Source organism: Salvelinus fontinalis, chromosome 19 (assembly GCF_029448725.1).
Source record: "Salvelinus fontinalis isolate EN_2023a chromosome 19, ASM2944872v1, whole genome shotgun sequence".
Taxonomy (NCBI): domain Eukaryota; kingdom Metazoa; phylum Chordata; class Actinopteri; order Salmoniformes; family Salmonidae; genus Salvelinus; species Salvelinus fontinalis.
The window spans coordinates 5,535,960-5,563,785 of NC_074683.1; the positions used below are offsets into that span (position 1 = coordinate 5,535,960).

Below are 27,826 nucleotides of genomic sequence, written 5' to 3' on the forward strand. Positions count from 1 at the left end.
TTAATAGTTTTTCCTTGAAGCTGAATGTGCTATAAAATTGTAAGACAGTATTCAGAGGCTTAGCCAATGTGTTGAAGAGAGGTTGTGTTTATTTCCCGATCCCTTTGCTGACTGAAAAGAGCAGAGCAGTCATTACCGATCGTTCACGGCTTATTTTAGCAAGGTAAGGGGGTATTTTTAAGACAGAGGAACTCACCGCTTCCTCTCTTCTCCCGAAGGCAGGATATTATCTGGACTCATGACACTATTTCAGGACACTCTTCCTACGGTGTATTCAGGGAAGGTAAAATGGCTAAGCGTCTATATAGGCTGCACTTTTTATTTGATCACTTTACAAGTAACATTAGGCCCAAAAAAATTAAGAAACAAGGAACTTATTTCAGTGTTACATTAGCACTTTATGCAGGCATCCGTTTCTTTCTAACATTAACATGTGTACCTCGATCTTTTGTTATTCCTCCTTAACCGTTCATTCATCTTTCATTTGAATGTAGCCTATCTAATGCTCTTAATCTTCGCCAATAAACATCAACTCGACGGCGGGCATTCTAGCGGTCTACCCTGACTGGTAAGGTTGTCACAGTCCGTGGTGTGTTGATTCCAGTCAAGAGAATCGGAACCCGGCCGCCGCATTCCACTCTGACCCCCAATTATCTATCTCGTGTGACTTTTCCCCGTTGATTATCAGCTAAACAAACAGTGCAATAAGCAATTGTAGCCTTAAATACACCACTGATTAAATTAAGCTGTTCCAAAGTGTCAACTTCACACGTTTGGACTGATACACGTAGGCCTAATTTAGTTTGGAAAGGTGTGTGGGTTGCAATGACTCATCAAATCAGCGTCCATTAAACTAAATTACAGGCTACCTTGAGCTGTCTCAATTGACCGGGTTAGTCTACAAAAGTTAATTTTAGGTTACAGTTGGTGAATCTCGTAAAAAAAATACATTTGTTCTATAGGCCTATTATATAGAAATCACATTGTTGTAGACTGGTGGTGATAAGCTTGTAATAACATAATAATAGTTATTATGATAGACTAATTCAAATAATTATAATAAAATAAAGAGTTGTAGTCGGAAATAAATCAAACACTGAAACCATAAGACAAAGATTTGTGTTTTATAATAGCTAGATTTGTTGATGATAAATTACATAATTATCGATAATACAGATTTAGAATCACTCTTCAAATAACTTATTGGTAAATGTTAATCCAACATTTGCATAAAAACATAATAAAATAAATATTCGATGGTTCAAAACTTAAGACTCACCCTTCTTCAATCGCGCATCCGCTAGTGTGCGCTGTTGCCTTTTGGAAAAACTTGGACTCAGTGCCATGTTGTGTGAGGCGCTCAATGTGGGTCCTAATATGGGACATTTTAGATACAATCTGATGTACACAATGATACATTTTCACATTTGGAATATTTGTATTTTACCTATATTGAGTTAACAAAACAACCACATGTAGAAAAAAGTCGTGCATGTTGTGGCGACTTTTTTTTTGGGGGGGGGGGTATTTTTATAATAATGTAGGATTTTCATCAAGTGTTCCAATGTGAGAGGTTGGCTATTGCAGATAATGATCAAATGCTCATATCCCTTGGTTATTATACAACCTGACCTATAGTATGATAAAGGCTAGGCCCATACATCATGTTGCCTAAAGTGATGTTTTCAGCGCACTGAGTAAGTGTCATGCATAGCCTATTGCACTTTATTTTAAAGACCGTTTTTTAGATAAAAATATCCGTCTTGGTCAATGCACTAGTCCTATTGATACAATATAACGTGATTCGACTGCTTTCTCCAATTCTATTCCATTAGCTAATACTGCTGTTTTGCAGTTGAACCAGTTGCCAAGCTGCTTCGTTTGATTGACAGGAGTATTCCTATTGACTTTCGGAGAGCTGCCCAATGAACATAAACGTGGGCGGAGTCACTGTAAAACAAGCTCTGCCAAATATTCCGAGTCGAGATCACTTGCAGTTACTTGCAATCCAGGCTCGGCGCTGCATTCAAGCATCCCTACGTTTTCGCCAAGCATTTCATTCGGATCTGCAGGATTCAACACACAGCAATTATTTTGCAACCGAAAGGGACCCATAGTATGATAACTTTCATTTGAGTTGATTTGGTTTCTTTCATTTTTATTTTTGTTCATTCGATATCATCGTTTTTTCTTAATTTTTCTACTCTCATCCACAGTTCATTTGCAGCCAGTTTGCACACCACCAGCTCAAAGGGGAATACTATATCTCGAGCCGTTCTCTCTCTTGTCTGCTGCTATTCGAGAGAAGCTCACGCACTTTGGATTGGTACCTTGGCTGGTTTACCTAGAACCCGACAAACTGGGGATTTAATAGGCTATTTGCGTCTGCGCTTGTGGAAGTGGACATCGGCGGCGACACGGGTCGCCTTTCTGTTATAAGGAATGTACCCGGTGCTAAGGTCTGCTCACTGAGGGAGAATATCAACGCGCTCTCTGCTCGACTCTCTGTATGAAAGACTGCCGTGCGCCTCTGGTTTTGTATTCCCGAGGAGCTCTTATAAAGGGACTAACTCGGCACCAGGTCCTTTCTTGGAGATGCTCTATATTTGATCGGCGTACGCATTTGCTTCTTCGTCACTTTTTAGCTTATTTGATCGGGATATAGAGTCTAATTGCCTCGGTCATTCTCTTGTGCGTTTCACGTCTCTTTTTTGGACATATCATTTCGGAACGGATTGTGACCCTCCCCGAAGACAGCAATAATGGGGGACTCGATGTGGAGATATTATTTTGGAGTTTTGTTTATTGCGTGCAAGGTGAACTTGTCCCGGGCGATAATTCTGGAGTCCATATATTGGAACACAACAAATACCAAGTAAGTGAAACACGCGTCGTCCACACTCATTGAACAAGGGGAAAATATGTCCAAAAATACACTATTTAGCGCTGTCCGTGACTTTTGTAAATATGACTTGTGGCGTTATTACATTACAGAGGTTTCTATAGAAATAGGCTACCTGACATGATAGGTCTAATACTCTTAACGTATAAAGTGATAGAACAGCTCATTGATATCCATTTTAATGGGGTGATTTTGCGTTGAGATGCCGGTTTGCGCTGACGGACGCGCACGGGGCGATGGTGGTAACGTACACGTATAGGCGCGATGTTGATAGTGAGATGATGAATGCTAGGTATTTAGAAGATTCTTAGTTTTCGTGTGTCTTCTGTAGATGGCATAGTGGTAAATTGTGCACACCAAGGAGAACGCATGCTTTTCAACAAGATGTGTTTATAGCATGTTGAGCCAAACTGACTTTGGAATTAATATTACGCCCCACTTCTTCTTGGTCTATAATAGTCAGGCCTACTTCACCAAATTATGGAAAATCGTAAATTTTTTATAATTTGAATTCAAATGGAGGCATATGATAAAGAGGCGTATGATAAAGCCTTTTCATTTTTTATCTTCATTGCTTTAATTTTCCGCACTAAATGGAATACATTACATTATACATTCACTTTGGATAACCAATTAAATACATCCTTGGCTTTTTAACCGAATGTTATTAGCCTATATCAAAATAAATATTCACATAAGGCCTATATGTAATTGTAAATTATTCACAGAAAGTTGGATCATATTTGTTGACATTAGTTTTAGTCGATGTAGCTGTTCAATGGGCCACATTTTTTAGTTTGGTCGGCCTAACCAACTTCAGAATTTACAGTAGGGGCCCAGTCCAAATTAATACTTGGTTTAAGTATCTACTTACAGTAAAAATGGCATAATATGGGATGAAATATGAGTCACTACTATTGAACTGAAAACGTTAAGGGCAGAAGGCCTATATCCCCTTTTAACTTGTGGTCTCATTTGCAACCATCACTAACTCTAGTCAGCCCCATGAAAATGGAATTTAACCGGACAGAAAATAGCCCCCAGAGTTGAATTATGCATTAAACATTGCAACCTCAGACGAGGAATTTCAGGGGGTCAAACCCCAATGGGTGGGCTCTCCTCTTTGTGCCCATTTCGTCACGGCGAAACTCGAACTCGCTTAATAATTTAACTTTTGGCTTCAATTCAACAAGGATCTTGCAAATATAGCCTAACTATCCCTCCTAAACAGGCATAGATAAGTAAATATGAAACAAGTGGTATCGGGAACGTTACGATAGAAAGTCTAACAGGTGTCCATTGTTACTATTTCTTAATGATTGATAATCACCTTTTTATGAATGCGCGCACTCTCCTTTATCAGATTGTGGATTCACCTCTGTGAGTTCTGATGGCGTTGTTGGCCTTATTGCTGTACTGTTTATCGTCGGAATTTATTAGAGGATTTCGGCTTTTACCTTGAGCATGGATCCTAATGAAGAGTTGTTCCGCATGCATAGATTGGTGTCTGGTTTTTGCATGTAGGCTTTTCTGGCCGTGGAATGATGGCGGCAACAACCGTTTGCACTCGGTAGGAATGATGATGATCATGAAGAAGGATTGGCAGAAGTCGTTGTCATTGAATCGCTTATAAATCACTACCAAATACGTATATATTTATTTTCTCTCTCTCTCTCGATGTTATACAATATTTACTGTACATGTTTTGAAATCATTACACCAGCCTCGAGTGTGTGAGATGGAGATACAAGGTTGCACAGAGGTATGAGACGCACTCGCAGTGGTTATACTCTTAGATCACGGTTTGGAGTTGAGTTGGTCTGTAGCGTGGATGCGAGACGATTGATGCGAATAGGCTACACCAAGTCGCAATGACACCTGCTTTGCATTAAGCGTTTGCAGGTTCATGTTTATTGGGATGAATCTTGTCCTGGAGGCAGAGGTAAAAGCGTTTTTTGCTAGATAGGCCAGTCGCAAAGTCAAAATTGGTCACACACCACTCGAGGCATAGTGTGAATTTATTTAGGCCAACTTTTAACCTTCCGCTATGGCACATTGTTGTCTATTGAGGGTAAAAATATCATCAATAAAATACATTATTAATTGTTAAAATCTTCAAATAATGATAATACAATAGCCTAATTAATAAATGGTTGGCATATGCCTAGCCTATACGTATGTCAAAGCCTATTCTAATCTATTTTATGTTTTTAGCAGGCCTAGACCTCCACAATACATGCATATATAGGCCTATGTGCTTGTAGAAATAGCCTATCTTTTCTTTTCTGTAAAGGGAACGTTCTAAATGGAACACATGCCACATTTATAGCAGCAAAAGTATGCCTTTCAAATTGCTATGTGTCATTTAATGTGGCATGTCACTCTTCTTTTTGAAAATAGCCCCAGAAAGTGTCTACCCTCGAAGCAAGTATAGGCCTTTACTAGGCCCACAAAGACAGCGGGCATTCCACTGAATTAGCGTGTGTTCTAGCGTTGGAATGAGCGTGTTTGCACATTCTTTACGTTCTGTCTGGGTGATGAGTTCAAAGCTAATGATCAGGTCAGGGGACGTTATTCTCTGGTCATATACTAACCCTTTGACCATGAGTAGCCTAATTCAACTTTGCTATATGCTGCTGGCAGAATTACAAAGTTAAATACATTTTACATCATTGGAATAGGCCTACCTAGTCATATGGGATCAAACTGTCGAGTGGGCCTTGAAATACAGCCTCTAAATGTATTTTGAATGCCTAATCTCATTATCTCTCTATTGAAATTCTTAAATGTGCTATAAGATTGTCATGAAAGATACCGGTTCCATAAAACATTTTACTTTATTGTCATTAAAACATTTATTTATATTTACATTTATTCAAGAATATGCCTTTCTAAATAAAGAATCTTTGATTTTCAAGTCCAATAAGTTGAACAGAGCCTCTCTCCCTAGTAGTTTGAGTAGTTTTCTTCTTCAGTATTCAGGGAGGGGGGGGATGTTAAAATGCTTTGCTCTGCCTTGCCTTTAGGCCAGTCCAATGGCTTTGTGTGTAGGCTGAGAGAGTGGAGAAGGCCGGAGCTATGCTATTCTCTCTCTCTCTCTCTCTCTCTCTCTCTCTCTCTCTCTCTCTCTCTCTCTCTCTCTCTCTCTCTCTCTCTCTCTCTCTCTCTCTCTCTCTCTCTCTCTCTCTCTCTCTCTCTCTCTCATTTTCCCTCAGTCTGACAATCTCTCTCTCTCTCTCTCTCTCGCTCTCTCTTTCTCTCTCCTCACACCATAGGGCCCTCAGTGTGTCGATTTAAACCTCATTGTTGTTTACGCTTTACTACTTTACTACTGATGCCTGAGCCTCCCCAGAAAGACTAGCGCCCCTACTCCCTCATGCCACGGCCACCCCCCTGCCTCCTTCCTCTAGTAATCCATTTTGTAGTTGGGTGCGAGAAACAAAAGGGAGGCCTGCTTTACACGGTTTATGTGAGGGAACGGTCCCTCTTCTCCAGTGCAGTTCATTAAGAGATTACATAGAACCCCGGGCCTTTGTAGCAGGCAAGCAGGCACAGTTCTTTTGTGAATGGGGGAGAAAGGGGGGAGGGATGGGGGAGGGAGGGGAAGGGGGCATAGAGATGTATATCCATCATGAATGAGTGACGAGGGCAGGCTGAACGTTGTAATGCTGCCTTCCTTCTTCCCCACCCCATCTCGCCCTCTACCATTTTACCCCATCACGATCTACCCAGGGAGTCCCCACTGATTTTGTCAATTCCCCCCTCTATCTCTCTCAAAGGAAAGAAAATACACAAAAAATCCCCTTGTTTTAATTTAGCTCTCTGTCTATCGGGGAAGGGTGGGTCGGGTTCGGGCTGGGATTGCAGAGAGAAAATGGAAAGAGAAGGAAAAGGGGAGTCGAGAAAGAGAGGGATTGTGGGGGGGGGGGGGGAGTGAAATCATCCTGTGTTAACACATTGTACTGAGAGGTAGGGTTCAATAGACAGGTCTCCCATGACAACGCCCAGAGGAAAAGTTGATGATTAAGGTCGCATTCATGAAAGTCGGAGGGAGGGAAAGAGATTGAGAGAAAGAGAGGTAAAGCGAGAAGGAGAGAAGCGTGGGCCCCTACACTGTAAAAAAAAAATACATTGGTTCAACACACAATTGTAACGGCGCCCAGCTGCGATAGGATCGGAGGGTGCTTAACAAAAGGTTTATGTGAACATTGTGTTGAGCAAACTCAAGGTCCTATTGCAGGTGGTTGCCTTATTTCTTCATATACAATTGTAGGGGCTGTGGGGTAATTATGGGTGGGCTGAGGATGGCCCCATAGGCCTGGATTAGTGGATGAAAGTTAGGGCCGAAGGCAGAGAGACATAGAGGGAGGGGGGGGGATAGGGTGGCAGTCTACTAAGGATGGATAAAGACCACTGTCCCCTCGGCCGACAAAGGGCGAAGAGGTTACAGCGTGGGTGGATTAACTCCTTCTATCCCTTGTCTTGTCTCATTGTCCCCCTAGACGAATTCATATCCATAGTGGGCCGATGATTAAAAGTCAAACACTGCTGTATCCCTCCCTCCTTCCCACTATTGTCTTCCGTTGTTCTATATTCCTCTCCTTTGTTATCCTCCCTCTTTTCAGGGCTTTCTTAGAACTCTGGGATTGAGGAGCAGAGGCTATTGGGACAGGATTATGTCTTGGCTGTCATTATGGCGGTATTTGTTTTCTTGGCAGGCCACACAAATAGCTAGTCCGGGATTTAAGAAAGATACGTAGAAAGATAGAGAGAGAGCAGAAATGTAGGATTTTAGAGAGAGAGAAAGACAGAAGTGAAGGATAGATCTTACAGGTTTTTACTGGCAGCAGATGGGACGGTCATAACCCCAGGAAGAAGAAACACCACTCTCCCCGGCCCGAAACCTCACCCCCATCCTCCCACGGCACCCCCTAAAAAAGACACCAAAGTTGAAAGAGAGAGAAGGGGGGATAAGATATATGAGGAAAACAGATGTCAGCTCGTTGATTTACTGTCAAGACCCCTTTCGTGTCTCACCCACCTGTGCTCCGGCTCTTGTTTTTTTTTGTCACGTATCCTTGGAGAGAGTGAGAGAGAGAGAAAGAGCTGTAGTAAGAGCAGGCACCTGTGGCTATTCTCACCTCGGCACCAAATGGAGTGACAGTAGGTTTATAGGAGAGTCGCTTGCCCGAACTGAGGCAACACTCTTACTTTTGCTTTTACCCACATTGTGACTTTTCTCCAGGCTGTGGCGAGCCCAACACCAGTAGATTTAGACAGGGTCGTATGTAATTCAAGAACAAACGTAATAGATTAGAGGGGTATAGGAGGGGTTGTGATCACTTTCTTCTGTTTTTCCTGAGGTGGGCGCTGTTGTGCATATTCTCCGGACCCTGTATGTCACGGGTAGGCCCGCAGACGTACACGCACATATGCACGTTTGCACACTCACACGTATGCATGCACAAACACATACTCCATGCCCACAGGGTTGGACTTAAGTTTCTTCTTTGTGTCCATGCACACAAACCGTCACGTATGCACACTCACACACTCTCCTGTCCCCCTCACCTCTCCATCCCCATACCTTTCTCTATGGCCCAGCCTCTGTGATTATAGCAGGTCATAATGTATGTGTGGAGGCCCATGGTGGGCTTGTTAACAGCAGTACAGCCAAGTGATAAACACCGTATAGTGGCCCTCGTACAGCACTCTGCTTGGCCCTTCCACATGAAGCACAGCCCTGGAAATATTTATGACCCACAGAACCTCAGTCACTCACAGGGACAAATGGGGGAAGGGGAGGAGGGATGAGGGGAGGGAGAGGAGGAGGGGTGAAGGGGCAAGTGTGCCTTAAAGCCATTTACTAACACGAGAAGCTAGGACAGGCTTTTACTTGTTTACCCCCTCCCTCCGTTTTTTCCCCTTCTCTCCATCACACTATTCGCCCTCCATCCACTCGCTCTCTCTCCCGTTGGTCTGTACCCGGGGTGTGAGCGATGCAGCTGTTGAGCGGTAGCTGTCATGACTGTGTTGAGGTGCAGGCCAGGCGGAGCTGTAATGTCTGGTTCTGTCTCCTCACCTGTCTAGGTGACCTTGCCTACCTGGTGTTTTGTTCTAATGGCTGCCAGTGGGAGGGACAGGGGGACGGGTGTGTGTTACAAACAGATACCTCCGCACAGGACACCCCAGGGAGGGAGTGATGGAGGGATACAAAAGAACGAGTGTATATGCAGACAATTTCTCAGTTTTTCTTTTCTAATTTTCTCGATATCCCCCCCACTTTTGAAATGTAACTGTCTCAGAGTAAGACAGTTCTTTCTCTCTCTGTGTCCTTCTGCACCTGGAGAAGGCAGATCTCCATTTTGAATGAAAATTCTGAGAAGAAAAAGGATGAGGTCGAGTAGCCTACTGTGTGTGTGTGTGTGTGTTTGGTCAGGTGTTTGACCGAAGACATTTGTGTGGGTGTGTATTTGTCTTTCTCTGTGTGAGTGAGTGTGGAGGTGTTTATATTAATCTCCTGAAGGTACAACTCCCTGTGAGATAGCTTTCATGCAGTCATACCACTAGTATTAAAGGGAAGTTAAGTGGTTCCATGAGAATGCTGTATGATGCTGACTCCGATAGTATTGTCAGTAGAGGTTCGAATGAAATCTTTAAACAGACTACGTCATTGTGTGTGTGAATGTGTGTGTGCGTTTGTATGTGTGTGTGTTTGAATGTGCAAGTTTCCTTGTGTGTGAAGGGAGTGGACAGAGGGCGGGAGGAGAAGTCTCACCTTCATACGCAAACACACAGTCATACAGTCATACGCACAAAAGCACAAAGCAGTGGTGGGCAGTGACTGTTTCCTCGATCCTGACTATCCAAACAAGGGACAAACTGAGCAAGGAGATAGATATGGAAGTAGAGGGAGAGAGAGATAGTGATCTGATGTCTAGCTCTTTGTGCAGTAGTGTTTTCATTACGCTCATGACGCCCTCCGCACCAGCCACAGGCTTTAGCCATGCTAGATCAGCCATGGAGATAAACGTCTCAACACTTACTTCCCTGGCCCGTCAACTCTCTCTCTCTCTCTCTCTCTCTCTCTCTCTCTCTCTCTCTCTCTCTCTCTCTCTCTCTCTCTCTCTCTCTCTCTCTCTCTCTTTCTCTCTCTCTCTCTCTCTCTCACACATGCACACACACACACACAATAATTGTTCTATATATCTCTCAGCTCTACAATCATATCTCCATTTTCCATTCCTCATCCTTGAAGCCACTGTAGGCCTTTCTCCTTCGCTCTCTCCCTATCTCATTCTCTCTTTCTCTCTGTCTTGACCCCTCCCCTCCTCTGTAGTAGTATGATGATACTACATCCATACATTTAGTCTCCCATCAGCTCCGTCTCTCTCTGGGCTCTCAGTGGACATGCTGTACTGTACCGCTGCTGAGTAGCGCCCCAGGGGACACACAACACTCTTTCGCCCTAGATAAGCACACTGGCCGTGTGCGCATGCAACTGTGCACATGGGGTGTTTGTGTGTGTGAGAGACAGAGAAAAATAGATATTACAGATGTAGGATCTTAATTTGATCACCATGTTGCAGGATAACTTCCTGCAACGCAGGAAATGTACAACTTGTTGTATATTGAGGTTCAAAAAGTATTCTATAGTTTGAAATTTCCACTTCCACTTGATTTTCCTACAGAAATGTTATTTATTATAATCCACATAATAATTCACATTTCGTGTTGCTGCAGGAAAATTTTCCTGCTGTATCAAACTGGCTCAAATTAATATCCTAGATCAGTATGTGATTGTGTGTTTGTTTCAGAAAGAGTGGGTATAGTTAGCCTGTAAATAGTGATTGTCTGTAGCATTGCTCTGCAGTTTGCACTGTTAGTATTACTTATAACTGTCTGTTAATTGGAATATAGTCTGAGTACAATGGCTGCCGCCATTCCCCTGCGTACAAGTTCCTCAAGTTTGCTCATGCTTTTGTAGTCAGGGAAATTATGTGTGTGTATGTGTGTGTATGTGTGTGTTCCCCTCCATTAGGAGAGAAGTGCTGTATTTTAGGCTTTATAATCACCCTTGATGGCCTAGTCTCAACTCCTCATGCGCTCTCTGAGGGGTCAGAGGTGACTGAAGATAATGAGCCCTCTGCCAGCACAATCCAACACACAACCCAAGGAGCTGAGAAGGGAGGGAGAGAGATTGGGAGGGCGGGAGTGAGAAATGAAAGCAAAAGCGACCCCTGAGGACTGTGTGTGTCCCTCTCTAGCTCCCCATATAGACCCCATATAGACCCAACAGTAGGGTCAAAGTATTGTGACCCCCCTCCAGAGGTTAACACAACATTGTGTCAGATAGACCCAAGCCAATGGATAAGATTTCAAATACAGTAGTACTCAGATAAAAAAACAAGGGGTCCTCAGCATTTAAGCCTATTCTGTACATGTCCTTATAGCTATTCAGATTCAACTGTATTTAACTGTATTTTAATCTTTGCTCTGCCACTCTCATGCCCCCCCCTCCCTCCAGTATTTTGGATAGAACCTGTTGTACTTCAAGGATAACATTGGAAAACATTTCCTTTCTCATTCAAGCACGGGGCAGATTAGTTAACACCATGAATTGAGGTAGCGCCTCCGACTGTGTACGGAGAGGAGAGAAGAGGAAGTCCAGGCAGGGAATGCTGGAGGGGGCTCTCCACTAAGCTCCTAAACTTTCATGTTTTGCATTTAGGGGGAATTTACCTCAGAATGTAGGGGAATGAAACTCCAGCAGTAAAAGTAGGAAACAGGCCTCTAGGCATAGTGTGCGTGGTGTGAATGTCTGTGTGAAAAGTTGTCTTGTTTTATTATGAGCAAGATCTTCCTAATTTGTGCACGGGGACGTTCGATATCGCCAACATCTCCCTGATAGTGTGTAAGAGTTTTATCTCTTTGTCTTCTCGTCCTTTATCGGTGTAATTACTCGTTCCCTCCATCACGGCCAGATTAGTGTTAAACACTTCTTTGACTTTGTCCTGAAATATTGGGGTCACTTCTGCCCGAAACAACTGCTATACACTGTCATTATCTTTCATCGTCGCTTGGATTGATGAAGCTAATTAGTAATTAACTCATCAATAATTCAACTGACTTTGCCTTCTTTTGGGAAAGGAACATTCATTAATGTGCACAAATACTGAATACCTAATGAATTAGAACGAGAGGTCAATTGTTGACCGTATCGAACTGGTTTTTACCTCTCCCCCATGTCTCCCCCCCCCCCCCTCTCCTTCCCTCTCCCATCTCTTTCTCTCCAGATTCGTGCCAGGGCAGGGCCTGGTGTTATATCCTCAGATCGGAGATAAGTTGGACATAGTGTGCCCGCGGGTGGACGGAGGGGTGCGTGATGGGGTGGAGTATTACAAGATCCACATGGTTCCCAGGGAGCAGCTGGAGAGCTGCACCATCACCAAGGCTGACACACCGCTGCTCAACTGTGACAAGCCTGACCAGGATGTCAAGTTCACACTCAAGTTTCAGGAGTTCAGCCCCAACCTGTGGGGCCTGGAGTTCTTCAGAGGGAAAGACTACTACATCATCTGTAAGTGCCTCATAGTAACACACATACAAGCACATTTCCTTTTCTGATTTCATCGTGAGCACTCATTGCTGTTTGATCGCCAATCACACTTAGGTATTGCTGTTGCTAGGCAAAGATGACTGATTTTTGGTTTCCAGTTCGTGTGTGATCATGGCTAGGGTGCCTTGCTACTAGGGTGTCTTCATACTTTGTGATGCTGTGACAACCCCCAGGTTTTAAAAGATGGGTGTTGGACTGAACCATCTGTGGTGTGCTGACGGGGGGGTGGGGGGGTGGAGAGAACAGCACCATCTGGGTGGCTCTGCCACTGCCATCTGTGAGCTGTCAAACCAGGGGAGGGCCCTCTTTCTGACTGACTGGAGAGGAGGAGAGGATGGAAGAGAAGGAAAGGAGGGCTTTTATACATTGAACGAATAGAAACTGTTTCCCAGTCAGCTTAGTAAATAGAGTCCTCTAAGTTTGCAGATGGAACACGTTTTTATGCAAGCTAGCCATGTCAGTAGCCTGTAGTGGAGACTAGTAAATATAGTTTGTGTTGAACTACCCGTCAGACACCTACACGTGCAAAGTGTTAGGTAAACAGTCACAGTTCAATATGTTATGCCAGGGTCACAGACACATGGGTTGTGTTCTCTAACAGCAGGCTAGGCTTTGAACGTCTCACCTCTGACACTGTGTTACGTTAAGATGAACTGTAAAGGACCCGATGAGCTGACACGCACGCACGCACGCACGCACGCACGCACGCACACACACACACACACACACACACACACACACACACACACACACACACACACACACACACACACACACACACACACACACACACAGCTGTATAAACAGGTCTGTGTGTGGTGGTGGGGTTGATGGGGGGACTACAAAGGGTTGATCAAACTCCCTCAGTAGCTACCTGCAGGGCAGAGAGAGGGTGACGCAGAGAGAGACCACACCCCCCCACCTCTACAGCAGCCACTACACAGTACAGTACAGCCGCCTGCCTCAACACAACGTTCATTATTAATGAGGCTATGCTGCTGTTTATTCATTCTGCGTCTCCAATGCTGCTTATGATCACACCCTGGGATGAGCCCAGCACATCTCTCTATTTGGCTTCCACAGCTAGGGCTGTGTAGAAAAAGGTAAACACAAACACATACTTGGTTACATAGAGCGTACACACACACACACACACACACACACACACACACACACACACACACACACACACACACACACACACACACACACACACACACACACACACACACACACACACACACACACACACACACACACACACACACACACACAGTACGCAGCTATGTCAACAAAGCCCTCTCTATCTATCCATTTCTCTGTCAGTCTATCCCTCTCTATCGCACAGAAACTCTCTCAGTTCAGAGTTCAAATTGACACACTCACACCATTTCTCCTCTCAAACACCAGCACACTCAATCAGGCTTGCAAGCCGATTAGATTAGAGGGAGGGAGAGGGAGGGAAAGAGATAGTGTGTGTGTGTGTGTGTGTGTGTGTGTGTGTGTGTGTGTGTGAGAGAGATGAGAGAGAAGTTCTATTCAAACTTTCTTTTAAGAAAAGGAAGAAAATCCAATTTTGCTGCACTTGCAGATTCATGGTGCCCCCCCATGCCCCATCCCTCCCACCTCTCCTATTCTTTTTTTTACCCAGATGCTAATGTATAGCCGGGAGAGAGAAAGGGGCCATTTCTCCAGCCGAGCATGGGTTCACATAGCTGTTAATTGCCTCTTGTTCAGTAGCATGGTAGCTAGCTAGAGGCTTGCAACTGGAAAAGCACGAAGGCAAGGCAGAACTGCACTGCAGCATGTATATGCATACAGTAGGTAGATAACACAGCCTCCGCATCACAAGCCCTAGCACCGGGGCCAGAGAAGAACAAGGAGGAATGGAGGGATGAATGTGAGTGTGTGTAGGAGGGAAGAAGGAGAGTAGGTTTGTGTTTGCTAAATGTGGTTATGTGAATGACTTCTGCTGCGAATTTTGCCTTTGTCTATTTGGTGTGAGATCTTAAATAGACAAAGGCTATTTTAGACAAAACATTTTTTATAACTATGTGTGACTGTGTGTTTGTATTTTGTGTGTGTGTATGTGCATATGTTCTTCAGTAAAAATGCATCGAGCTGTGACCAATTCCGCCTCGGAAAAATGTGACCGTGTCTGTGTGTTTGTGTATTTTGTGTGTGAGGCATAAGTTGTGCAGTAAAAATGCATCGAGCTGTGACCAATTCCGCCTTGGAAAAGTTCACTTGGGATTTTCATTGGGTTTTTGGTGGTGAGCGGCACTCAATAAGTAATTAATTAAAGAGTGTTTAATCCTGATTTCTGCTTTTAATCAGTTTGGCCCACATCAATGGGATCTCTGAATCAACCGAATGGATTAGCTCTGCCTAGCTGTGTTTAGCTCAGACACAGACTCAAGGGGAACGTCCCTTCAGGCTCTATTCAAACAACTGTGACATTAGCTCTTCGATTTGTGTCTCAAATAATGTTTTGGATTTAAACACATCACAACCCGCCTCTCATAAACTAAACGTGACCCACTCTTTTTGAGTACGGATCCATGCGGACCATAATACTATTATTGTGGATAGTCAGATTTATATAATCGTTTGTTTAAAACGTTTACATGCTTTGCAAGAGGAACGACGTCCCTATTAGTCCTGTTTGCATGGACACATCTGAAATCAGGCCGCCTGATTGCACTTAAATAGACACAGAAAATGGCCAATCAAAAATAAACGTTCTACTACAGCGGCCGTGGTATTTTTGTGAAGCCCATTTGATTCTGAGTTCGGACATTTGTGTGTTTGTACATGAAAACACTTTTCTAAGATGCATATTTTCAGTTTTTCCAAAACTCCCTTCACTCGCGCATAAGAGGGAGGCTACCGGTGCTGACACATGCGCAGATCAAATCAAATACACCACTTGAATGGCAATTAAGCTGTTTACGTGTCCTAGTAATTCAAAGGATGGCTCATAAAACTAGATGTTTTAATCGACGTATGCTTACTTTACTTCGATTATGATAAGCAGAATAAGGTGTTTACATGACTAATGTCATACTCGGCCTATTGCCACAATCAGTTTAATATGGAATTATTAGTGTGCACTTAGTTGGTTGTCAGTGTAGTTGTGCATTCTCAGCATGGTCACACCACATCAAATGCAGTATTAGATGTTTGTCCAGGTCTCCAGAGATGCCTTTTGCATGCATACAATTTTAATACTGCCCACTGGGAGATTTTTTTTAACTCTATCATAAACCTTAAAGGAAAACTCCTCCCAAAAACGATTTTTTGGTATTTGTTTCATTAGTTCATTGTTAATATAGTCCCAAAATGTTTTGCATTTTGGGACTCCAGTCAGCAATCAAGTGTTCAAAATGCATCATACGGGCCAGATTTCTGTATTTTGAAAGCTACATTGTTACACTATGTACGTATTTGCTTTACTCTGTGTGCGTGTGTGTTTGTGTGGGTTGTGTTTTTCCTTCCGGAGAATGCACTGTTTTTATGTGTGTGTGTGTGTGTGTGTGTGTGTGTGTGTGTGTGTGTGTGTGTGTGTGTGTGTGTGTGTGTGTGTGTGTGTGTGTGTGTGTGTGTGTGTGTGTGTGTGTGTGTGTGTGTGTGTATGCCTTTTAGAGCAGCATACTCTCTAAGAGCTGGGCTACAATGCTGCTCCTGTTGGAGGCAGATGAGTTTGATGTGATTGTGGTAGGCAGCGTGGCCCGCAGCCGGGGAACTTAGTGAGGGAGATGATTACATGAGCTAAATAGGGAGGGGAGGAGGGATGGGGGGGGGGGGGGGGGGGGGGGTCGGGTTGAGACAGAGAGAGACAGAATATTTGACTGAATTTATGGAGCTGCATGGGGGAATTCCATTAAGATTTTAATCACCTATTTGTCAGTCAAAATAGAAAATAGATTAAAAAGAACTATTCTCAGTCTCTATTATACGCATGCACTGAGGGGATTTCCTACTGTCGCAACTTCGCTCCAACCTCTCAACCGTAGGACAGTATGTGTACACAGACACATGATGGTTTGGGGGGATTGGTTGCCACAATGGGCCACACGTATTGATGAAATGTGAATAATATTGAAGTCTCTCTGGATGAATGTCTGATTAATGACTATATTATTACATGACCATATTAAGACATCAGAGGAGCGGGAGGGGGGGGGGGGGGGGGGGTGAGATGTGATGGGGGGGTTTTGGGAGGGGGGTTGGTATATATTTGGGCTGACCCTGCCTTTCCCTGGCCTGTCCTGGGGGTTCACGGTGGGCCTGAATGAGAGGTTGCCCCCCCCCTCTGTCGCAGGAGATTAAGGTACACAACACTGACTAGCGCTAACTATCCCACAACCCCAGCGCCATGACGATGGCTTCATGCTCCACAGCAAGTAGAGAGAGCGTCATTTATACCATAGCTGAATCCCTCTCTCTCACTCTACCTCTCTCTCTTTACCGCTCTATCTCTCTCTCTCACTCTATTTCTGTGTTTTGATGGCTCCTCATTGGCTCAGAGTGGTGTGTTAATTATGCTCACTCACACGCACAGAGGGGGTTTGTTACTAGGAGCTGTATTAGCCGGGCGGGGAAATTGAGTTAAGTGCTGAAAGTCTGTATCCTCGGTCTTGATTGAAACACACAATTGAATAGCGCTCATTAAAGAGGCAGATTCTTTTTTCAGTCTCCTGATTTGATAAAAACAAATAAATGGAGTTAAGGGGCTGAATGATTAACAATAGCCTTTGAAGTATCGGTGCTATCGAGACAAAGGGAGTTTGTTGTAGTGTGTGGTTGAGAGATGAGAATTAGGAGAGTTTGGGATATTTATGGCAGTGCTATTTCTGTTGGTTAGTGTTTCACACACACTAAAAAAGCCTTCAAAGCAATGAACGTTTGGTCACACTTACTGCTGTATGTTGTGAGTTTGTGTTGGTGTGTGTATTGCTGTTTGAGAGTATGTGTTTGTATGTCGTCTAAATTGGTCGTGGGTGTGTGAGAGCTGTCACTTCTATTCGCTGAGGTGATTAGCCATTTCCAGTGTGGGATTTCTCTTGATCAGTCATCTCCCTCGGTGGTTTGTTTGTGTGTGTGCGCACGCGGTGAATTTGTGGTTTAACACAGAATGCTTTGGAAGTACTCTGAAAGGAACTAGCCTCAGCAAACATGCCACCTGAGTGAGAGCTAAAAGAGTTAGCATGACAAAATGGACTCCTAAATCCGCAAGGACATTTGAGTGAATGTGGCCTGAAGGAAAAGTGACACGTCACATCTCTCTCCGCTCCCTCCCTCTCTCGTCCTCTCCATCTCTCACTCTCTTTTCTTTCTCTGGGCTAGGTCGAGCAGCAGCCGAACCACTCTCTCATCTTTGGGCATGATGGAATAATCTTTCTCTCTCTCTCTCTCTCTCTCTCTCTCTCTCTCTCTCTCTCTCTCTCTCTCTCTCTCTCTCTCTCTCTCTCTCTCTCTCTCTCTCTCTCTCTCTCTCTCTCTCTCTCTCTCTCTCTCTCTCTCTCTCTCTCTCTCTCTCTCTCTCTCACTGCCTAGCTAAGTCTTATCTGCGCTCTGTTAGGCGCTGGTGGTGGAAGAAAATCCATTTGTGAGGGGCATGTATGAGCGAAGTCTATCCTCCCTGACGTTCCTTTAGCACAGGGATTACAGCTAGCAGCTAGCTTTTCCTGCCAAACAGCCCAGTGCTGAGTAACGAGGCAGTCAGGTAGCCAGGCAGGCCAGTCAAAAATCCCATTCTGTTCTTAACCAGTTCATTGCTGCTAGCCTCAAGCCCCTGCCATACTGCCGAGGAAGCCAACTAGGGGGTAGGTTGTGTTCTTTTTGCTCAGTAGGAATGAATATTCACCCAGAGACTGATCACTTTTGTGTGTTTTTGTATTAATGGTTAAGGTATGGAGTTGGGGAGGATGAGCTGATCCTAGAGCTGTGCCTATGGGCCACTACTTTTAGCAGCCTATGTTGTCATATTTTTATAGGGGGTAGACTGTTTGGGTGTGTGTTTGTGGTGCAAAGGGGTTTTGTAAGAGTGGCTGAGGAGAGAGGAGAGAGAGAGGGCACCTTGGAGGTATTTGAGGGACAGAAGACCTAGATATGCCTGCTGTTGCAGTTCATCCTGAGACCTCAGGCCTGCACCCTGTCCTGCTATCCACAAACATGCACACACCCATGCATGCATGCACACTCACTCACCCACACACACCCATGCACGCACGCACACTCACTCACCCACACACACACACGTACACGCAAACACACACATTGTCATTATCAGCAATATTATAATCATCTCATAATGAGTAAAATACAGGATAACACAAACAGAGCTATGTAACGCATATTACACCATTGTGTTTGTGTGTGCCCCCCCCCCCCCCCCCACACACACACACACAAGAACACAAAAGGTTTTAAGAAGCTTTGCACATAATGTGCTTGTCGTCCCACCACAAAAATCCATAGGTTGGCTTGGGAGAGGGAGAGAGGGAGAAAGAGCGAGCGAGGGAGAGATAGAAAGCAAATCACAGTCCTTGTAAACAGTCTCTTTGTGTCGGTCCATTTCCATCCCAGTCCAAAATGTACGTATAAAAGTGATTGAAGTTGAGGAATGTAAAAAATAACAGCTAGAGAAAGCAGTGGGCAGTACAGAGCCAAATTTTTTTCAACGCTGGTTTCGCAGGGATAGCACAGGAGCACCTGCTTTTAAATTCCCTTCCGGTTGATGAAAAGGCTTTGGCGCAAGGAGGTGTGGGTGGGAGAGATGGGGACAGGGGGTGAGGGGCAAGGCGGGCGAGATGGGGGGGGGGGGGGGGTAGGAGGGAGTGAGCAGGCTGTGAGGCGCCTGTCTTCTTGCGGAGGGGAGGGGAGGGGTGTAGTGAGTGAGTGAGTGAATGAGTGAGTGAGTGAGTGAGAGAGAGAGAGAGTGAGAGAGTGAGAGAGAGAGAGTGATAGAGAGTGATAGAGAGTGTGTGAGAGAGAGAGAGAGCACATTGGACAGAGGGAGGGAGTTTAGAGAGAGAGGAGCGGGAGGGGGGAACATTGAATGCGGGCCACTGCACGCTGGCGGGAGGCCAACCCGCTAAGCCCTGGCTGCTCGTTAGCCTCTGTGTTACTGACCTGATAGACCACAAGCCCCCTCTCCCAACCCCCCATGCCAGATGCAGCGCTACCCGCTGCCTCTAGGGGCAGCAGAGGGACTGGGAGAGAATAGCACCAGGATGGAGGGACTGGGAGAGAATAGGCTGAAGCAGGGAGGGTTTGGGAGAGAATATGCCCAGGCAGGGAGGTCCAGTGTGAAATCAGTATGGAGGTCCATGACATGGCTATATCCACAGAGCAGCACTCACTGCTTATAGTGTAGCTAGTCACAGTCTACTGATTCTGCCCATGGGTGTGCAGGCTACATCTGTATACAGCGTTTTAATGTTATTTTCTAATCTGCTTTCTGTCTTTAAAAGTCCTCCCAGCATCTGTTTAGGGGCCCATTTTGTTCCTCTATCACATGTGGGACGTTTTTCGCCTCCCTCATATCCGCTCTCCGACATCTGCTCACCGCTGCTCAGCGCTCCCCAAAACACAGTGTTTAGTGCACCACTTCTGCTGCTCTTGCCGCTGTTTAAACAGCTTCTCAAACCCTTTAAGCTCTTTTATATTTAAGGGTTACTGAAATATTTAGCACCTCCATCCATTCCCTCAGTTGTTTTCACTGCCTTTTCATCTCGCCTTCAACGGGGAAAAAAAGCCCATTTGACTTTCCTGCGATTGTTTATTTCCCTCTCTTTTATTATTCATTTATTTCCTCCTGTCTTTTTTCTTTTTTTCTATACCCTTCAGCAGGTTTAGGTTAGAGGAGAGTGTCTGAGAGTTGTATTTGCAGTAGTTGGTTCTTCTAATACCTCTGTAGCATTCTCCAGAGTGTCGTACGTGTTAATGTCCTGTAAGCCACTGTAGAGTTTCCTGCGCCTCAGCACCTATTGTTCCTGTTCGATTGTCTCCGTCTCTCTCTGTCTCCGTAACTGGCTGTTCCACTGGGCCAGTCAGCTCAGTTAGAGATATTACAAACACAATTACTCAAGCTAATTGACTTTGGAGGCGTGGGCTACGTGGAATATTCTGGCAGCAGTTTGGAGTGACTGGGGTGGCGAGGGGATGGATTGTGACTTTATTAAAAAGAAATCACTCGCTTGTTAGGGGCTTTCAACGTTTCCCTGATGTCTTTCAAATATGGCTGTTCAGCCCAAGACAGACTTAATGTACATATCACTGTACTGTTATTTTGCTGTTTGCGATGATGTTAGCACAGTGGCTAATGCTAACCCCCCCCCTCTCTCTCTCTCACAGCAACATCAAATGGCACAATGGAGGGCCTGGAGAACCAGGAAGGAGGGGTGTGCAAGATGAAGTCCATGAAGATAATCATGAAAGTGGGACAAAGTGAGTGCCACTCCTTCATTCAAACGACATTTGTAAGTGTATGTGAGTGCTGGTGGCGTACAGTTATAAACAGATAACCATACAGTCTGATAGAATGTGTGAAAATTGTATTGGACTGTATTTGCATAACACACAGTGAGGTTATCTGAGGCATTATGAGGTATTTCATTATTCAGCCCAATAGCCTCCATGACACTTAGGACAGACAAAGAGAAAGAGAGAGAGGTGGTGGGCCTCCAGGTTTAATGGAGCTGAATTGTGATGGATCAGGAGATGGATACACACACACGCACACGCACGCACACGCACACGCACACACACACACACACACACATCATATTTTCTCCCAACCTTAACTCTATCCTTACGCCCAAAACCTATCCTTAACCCTAGAAATAGCATTTGACCTTTTGGGGACGAGCAAAATGTCCCCAGTTGACCAAATGTCCCCAGTTGACATACACACGCACACACACACACCACATCTGTCCTCTGTGGCGACACCCGCCGCCCGGCACCTGCCGGTAGTTAATGACCATGATTATTCATAAATCAGTTGCCTCGCCACCCAATGGGGTAATTTCCTGAGGTTGCCATCCACAACAGCAGCAGCTCACTGAAAACTGCTGAAGGTCAGGGAATTAATCAGGAGTGCTGCGTTTCATTAAGAGCAGTGCTGTGCACACACACACACACACACACACACACACACACACACACACACACACACACACACACACACACACACACACACACACACACACACACACACACACACACACACACACACACACACACACACACACACACACACACACACACACACACACACACACACACACAGTGAAAGGGAATCATCCATGTCCATTGTGTCTGATAGTTGTGTTCCTTATCTATGTCTTCCAGATCCCTCTGACCCTATCTCACCCAAAGACTACCCCACCAGATACCCTCCCAAGCACCCCGACAAGGAGTCATACAAACCAAACGATGTGCTGGAGAAGAAAGGTAAGCGTGCTAAGAAAGACTTACGAAATCATCAGGCATTCAGGTCTACCTTTCTAAGACCGTTTCAGTAAAAGCAGGTGGAGAGTGTCTGTGGACATGTGTGTGAGAGTGTGTGAGAGTGTGTGAGAGTGTGTGAGAGTGTGTGTGAGTGTGTGGGTAAGCGTAGGAAGTAAAGGTCAGCAATTCTTCTCCTGGTAATTGAAAGTTGCCTATAAAACTGATAGGCATCTCTGCTGGGCTCCCAAACTTACAGTATCTCCATCCCCGCCCCACTTCCTGTCCGCAAAGTGACATTTTCAGGAAAATGATGCAATCGCCATCAAACATATTACCGGCCTCGGAGCACAGACTCACACTTGTTCTCCTCACACACACACAGGCACACACCGACCGCTCTTATCTCTCCTATTAAATAGCAGTTAAAATCTCCAAAGAAAACCAGACCCGCAATTTCCGCAATTAACTTTATTTTGAGGGAAAAAATCAGTCGAGGAGTGAAAACAAGCTGACCTATATAAACGCTGCTGCGGTGGAGGCGTAGAGACGCTCGCTGCCCTGTTACCGAGGGCGCGGCTCCTTTAGCCCCACCTTTCTGTGTTCACACTCAAATCCCTCTGACAACCGGCGCACAAATCTGCCAGCTCGCCACTAAATCCGCGTTGGCACCCCAATCTGCAGACCTCAGCATCTTCTCCCCTCCTTTTTCACCTCATCCCTCCTCCTCGGCTCGGAACAGGAGCATATGGGCGTCAGTGGTTTGAGCAAAGTGTCTGAGGCAGCATAATCCCCTTGTAAAACAACGGAAGGGTACCTGCGTTGGGCCCACTGCCATCCACCATAGCTCCAGCACTAGCCCTCAGGGGAATGGAGGCAGACAGGGAGACACAGTAATCCTGCTTCCCAGGCCCCTATCCTAGGAGGGGAAGGGAACCGACCTGCCCTTGAGTCCTGGATGTATACAATAGTCGTTGTTATTAATAGAGATGACACAGCTTGCTTGGGTTTTACAGTGAATGTTGCTTCATCGTATAACACTATCAACTTCCTTGTGGACTTAGTCGTAAGTAGAAAAGGAATGTCTCTACATTCATTTTGACATGTTTTTCATTGACATGCTACTGCATTGAAAACCCACTTCAGCCATTTTGTGCTATGTGGGACTGTGCTGTGCCGTAGCTCCAAGGCCGTATTGACCACCAGCTGTATTTGAATAGACCAGAGATCGAATGTGACCTTAAGGGGAGAGCTGTGTGAAAGGAGCCCTTACTCTCTGGTCATTGTGCTCCGTCCGCCTGCCTTTCACCTTCACTCTGACATAATGAAGATGGAGGGAGAGAGGGAGAGAGGGAGGGAGGGGGGGAGAGAGAGAGATAATGGAAGGATAAAACTGGAAGGAGACCCCTAATCCTTCTACGACCCCACTCTCGCTTTCTCCATTCTCCCTCCCTCCATGCCACTCTCAATCTGTATGACCTGACACTGTTTTAGAAAGATTTTCACTCACTCTGTTTCTCTTTTCTCCTTTTTCTCCTCTCAGGTCCGTCGTACAGGGAGGGTGAGGGCGACCAAGGGACGGGCGGGAAATCCTCCAGTGTCATTGGCTCTGAAGTGGCCCTGTTTGCCGGCATCGCTTCGGGCAGCGTTATCTTCATCATCATCATCATCATGCTGGTCGTGCTGCTGCTCAAGTATCGGCGGCGGCACCGCAAGCACTCGCCACAGCACGCCACCACGCTGTCCCTCAGCACACTGGCCACGCCCAAACGGGGCGGCAGCGGCAACAACAACGGCTCGGAGCCCAGTGACATCATCATCCCGCTCAGGACTGCAGACAGCGTCTTCTGCCCACACTACGAGAAAGTCAGCGGGGACTACGGTCACCCGGTGTACATTGTTCAGGAGATGCCCCCCCAGAGCCCTGCCAACATCTACTACAAGGTCTGAGCTCAGCTCCACCCCCCCCTCCCCCCAGGCACCGCTCCTCCGTGAACGCCCCCCAGAACACTATCTCTCCTTCCTTCCCCACATCTCTGTTGTTTTTCTTGTTGAACTTTACTATTCCTGTTATTATTCTTCGTTGTTGGGATTCGTTGGAGAACTCACAGAGTAAAGCTGCTGCTGCTCTCTGGGGCTTTTTGGGGATCCCTCCTCTCCGCTCCTCTCCTCTAACAGTAGCTCTCTGTTTCTTTGCGCACTACGACTGACGCTGGGGGATCCGAGCGCGTGTGTTTGTGTGTGGACGGACGGATGTACGGAGAGACAGAAAGATGCACCGACGCGTTTGTTTTGAAATAGGATGGACAGATGGAGAGAAAAAGAGGAGATGGAGGAGGAGTCGATATCCTACCCTGGTATTCTCCCTGAGAGAGACTATTGCTGGGGAAGAGACAAAGGAGGGAGAAAGAGAGGGATGGCAGAGAGATTAGAAGAGGAAAAGGAAGGAAGGGCCCAACCATGAACTCATGTCAGTAATGTCAGTCAGTCCCTCTCCTCATTGGCCAGAGACACTTTGTGGATTAAATGACGGAAGAGGGAAAAAAACAAGAGGGATTTGGAAATATCCACTCTGGGACTTTCCTGACGAACACATGGACATCACCCACCCACTCACCCTACCACCCACCCACCCACACACTCACCCACTCTCACTCATTGTGAACTGTTCAGGTCCTCGTACTAGTTACAGCCCACTTTTCCCTCATTGTCCGAAGACACCTTTTATTTTCTAGCGTCAAGATTCATTAAAGTTGTTACTTGAAAAAAAAGTTTGTAAAAGAACATGATTCCTTTCCGTAGTGTCATATTGTTGGTTCATTTCTGGTTTTCATTGCTGGTATTGTTGAACTTGCAGATATATATTTTTTTGTGATGTGGTATTGTCGCAGCTCATGTCGTGATGGTGTATGTGATGCACACACACACACACACACACACACACACACACACACACACACACACACACACACACACACACACACACACACACACACACACACACACACACACACACACACACACACACACACACACCCTGCAACCCAGGACTGGGAGAGCAGAGAGCAGGACTTAAAGAGGGAGAAGAAGATGAGGGGTTTTATGCGGGCTCCACCCCGTCAGGGTATAGGGTGCTCATTATACCCCCTCTGTGGGGTCAGGGCTAGCCAGGTGGCTTCTGGGAAGGGTGTGGGAGCTAAGCGAACAATAGAGCAGCACTTTTAACCCCCCTGATATCCTTCCACCCAGGCAGTCAGTCACAGAGAGGGAGAGAGTGGCGGTGGCAGTGGTAGTGTGAGTGAGTGAGTTAGAGAGAGTGAGAGAAAGTGAGAGAGAGAGACTGTATCCCTTCAGTAAAGGGATAACAGTAGCGAGGGCTGGCTTGAATTTTCCGCAGATAGGACTTTACAATATTAAGAGGTGTTAATTAAACTGGAAGTACAGGCAATCAGATATCCCTACCTGCCTTGCTGCTGCAGTTTCCGAGACATTGAAGAAAGGTAAAGATAAGAGAGTTCCCAGGTCTAGTTGAGTTTAACCCAGCCGCTGGCTAAAACAGCTCTAGGTACTGTATTGTCTGCTCCCAGAGGCAGCAAGGGCCCCGGAGGCCCCCAAATGGCCCGAAACAGGTGGACTGGTGCTCTCATACTCAACTTTTAAAAAGCACAGGGACATCAAAGCGCATTGTCACTGTTTTTCAAGCATCATCTTTAGCATTTCCTTATTGTGAGATTTCGATTATTATAATTTTTTGTAACAAAATAGGTGTACATTTTAAAGGAGGACATTTGAAAACAAAAAAGGAAGGCAAAAAAACATCTGAAAAAAAATCAGAATTTATTTATGATAGACACAGAGCACAGGTGTTGTCAGAAAGGCGGTAATGAGAAGTTAACGTTAATATATTATGGTATAAAAGTGCACATTATGCAAGCTAGGGTTTTGATGATTTGATATCTATTTCACCCATAATGTCCCACCTTTTCCTCAACTCCCACCCAAATGGCTGCCTTTTTTCCAGATATTCAGGGCTAGGGCCTGGGAAGGGGACAGGGAGGGCAGCCTGGACGCATGTCCCGAAGGGGAGAGGAGGTTGTTGGACCCAAAATAGCATAACCGGGTGCACGAGGCAGACCAGCAGTATATCCCACACTCCACTGTAGCATCTCCCAAAGGACCATGGGAAGATTCCCACGATTACCCTGTGCCCCCTTCCCCCTCACTACCACGTGGTAGTGTTTTCTCTGTGCGTGAGAGTGAGTGTGTGTGTGTACCTCTTCTTGAGCAAGTCCAGTGAGACAGCTATTTGCCTGTTTATTCACATACGTGAAAACACTGACTAAAGAAAACGAGATCTAGATTGTGACTTAAACCACGCCCCAAACATGTATCTGCTCACTACCAACATCTCATTAGTTCATTAAGAACATCAAATTTCACCGAAAAAGCCAAGCCTTGTATGATACAAGGTTTGTGCCTCTAAGAGGCTACAAAATCTGCAATATGCAATTTTTCTTTATTTTTTTAAGAATTGAGAGAAACCTACACCTATGGAAAGTGTTCTTAAATCACTGAGAGATGTAACAACAAACGAAACAAAAACAAAACTAGCAAAGTACGTCACACGAGCCTGCTGTTAGGTTTTCATTTGTAGTATTATTTTAAACCTTTATTTTCATTTTTTTTGGACTGTGCCGTAGTTCCAAGGTAAACTGTGAAAAAAGAAACATTTTCAAAATGAAATGCACCTGGACAGTTATTTAAGAAATAGCGAAAAACACTAGGAACCACAAACAAATTGCTGTTTAGTTGCTGTCTGACTGCGGCAGAATATGACAATCTTATTAGTTTCTTTGAATCTGATGTTCTTATCCTAGCTAACGTACAACTGATATCCTCCTAACATTACTAGGGTAGATTTTCTGTCTTGCTATATGGATGAAATATCGCGGCAATGTTGAGAGAATGTTAGTAACCTGGCTAGGAAAAGTACTTCAGGCTACTGTAAAATGCCTTGCTCGTATTGGTCAGCCCTTGGTCACCTGACTCAGTAATTTTGCACCGTTCTTCTGTAGGTAAGAAACTGTAAATACATTAATGTTTGTATTGTATATGGATCCTGGGTTGTTACGATAGCCTTATTCACCTTTTTAGGAAAGTAAATGAAAAAAAAAATGAAAAAACAGAATACACTTCAGTAAAACAGAGCATACTACTTTTTTTGGTAAATAGCTTGTGTAAATATTGACAAGAACCCAATAAAACATTTTTTTTTATAAACTCTTAAAGTAAGATGTTTTGTATAAAATTTCAATTTTTTGCTATGTATTTTAGCTAGCGCTCGTTGGAAAGCCCCGTGTCCTCCCACTCCCTCCCCTTTTGCACTGTTTCCATGGAAATTTGGTTTTAAAAAAAATTGAGAAAAAGTTGCCAAACCGACTGCTGCATATTCGTGCCATAAGTGTGTACCATAAATATTTATTGAATTCGTTTTTTTTCTTCTGTTTTTGATTTGATTTCTGTCCAGTTTTTAAGTAACACAGTATTATGATTGCGTTGTTCATTTGTCTCCCTGGTTTCTTTAGTCTGTTTTGATAGGTTTCCAGGTGGCTGTATCTGTAGCCCCTCCCCTTGCAGTTTGAGATGGCCAGACCTTTGAAATGGTTAAACATTCAAAAAACGAAAGAAATGAAAGTGAGGAAAAATGACACACATTCCACCAGTCTGTTACGAACTGAAAATGTTTTTCAATAAAATGTTTTTCCTATGGACATGCCGTCTGTCTGTATTTATGTCTGAAATAGATGGAGTTTATGAACATGTGGATCTCTACAGGACATCACACTATG

The 27,826-nt window shown here is 44.9% G+C and overlaps 1 protein-coding gene across 1 annotated transcript; it reads left to right on the top strand.

The window, feature by feature from the left end:
• The first annotated feature begins 1,996 nt into the window (after positions 1-1,996).
• efnb2a (ephrin-B2a) lies at positions 1,997-27,748 on the top strand. Its single transcript, XM_055870500.1, has 5 exons — positions 1,997-2,875; positions 12,199-12,482; positions 20,883-20,975; positions 21,882-21,983; positions 23,521-27,748. The coding sequence occupies exons 1-5, from the start codon at positions 2,763-2,765 to the stop codon at positions 23,925-23,927; spliced, it is 999 nt and encodes a 332-aa protein (XP_055726475.1). The 5' UTR covers positions 1,997-2,762; the 3' UTR covers positions 23,928-27,748.
• Positions 27,749-27,826: the final 78 nt, after the last annotated feature.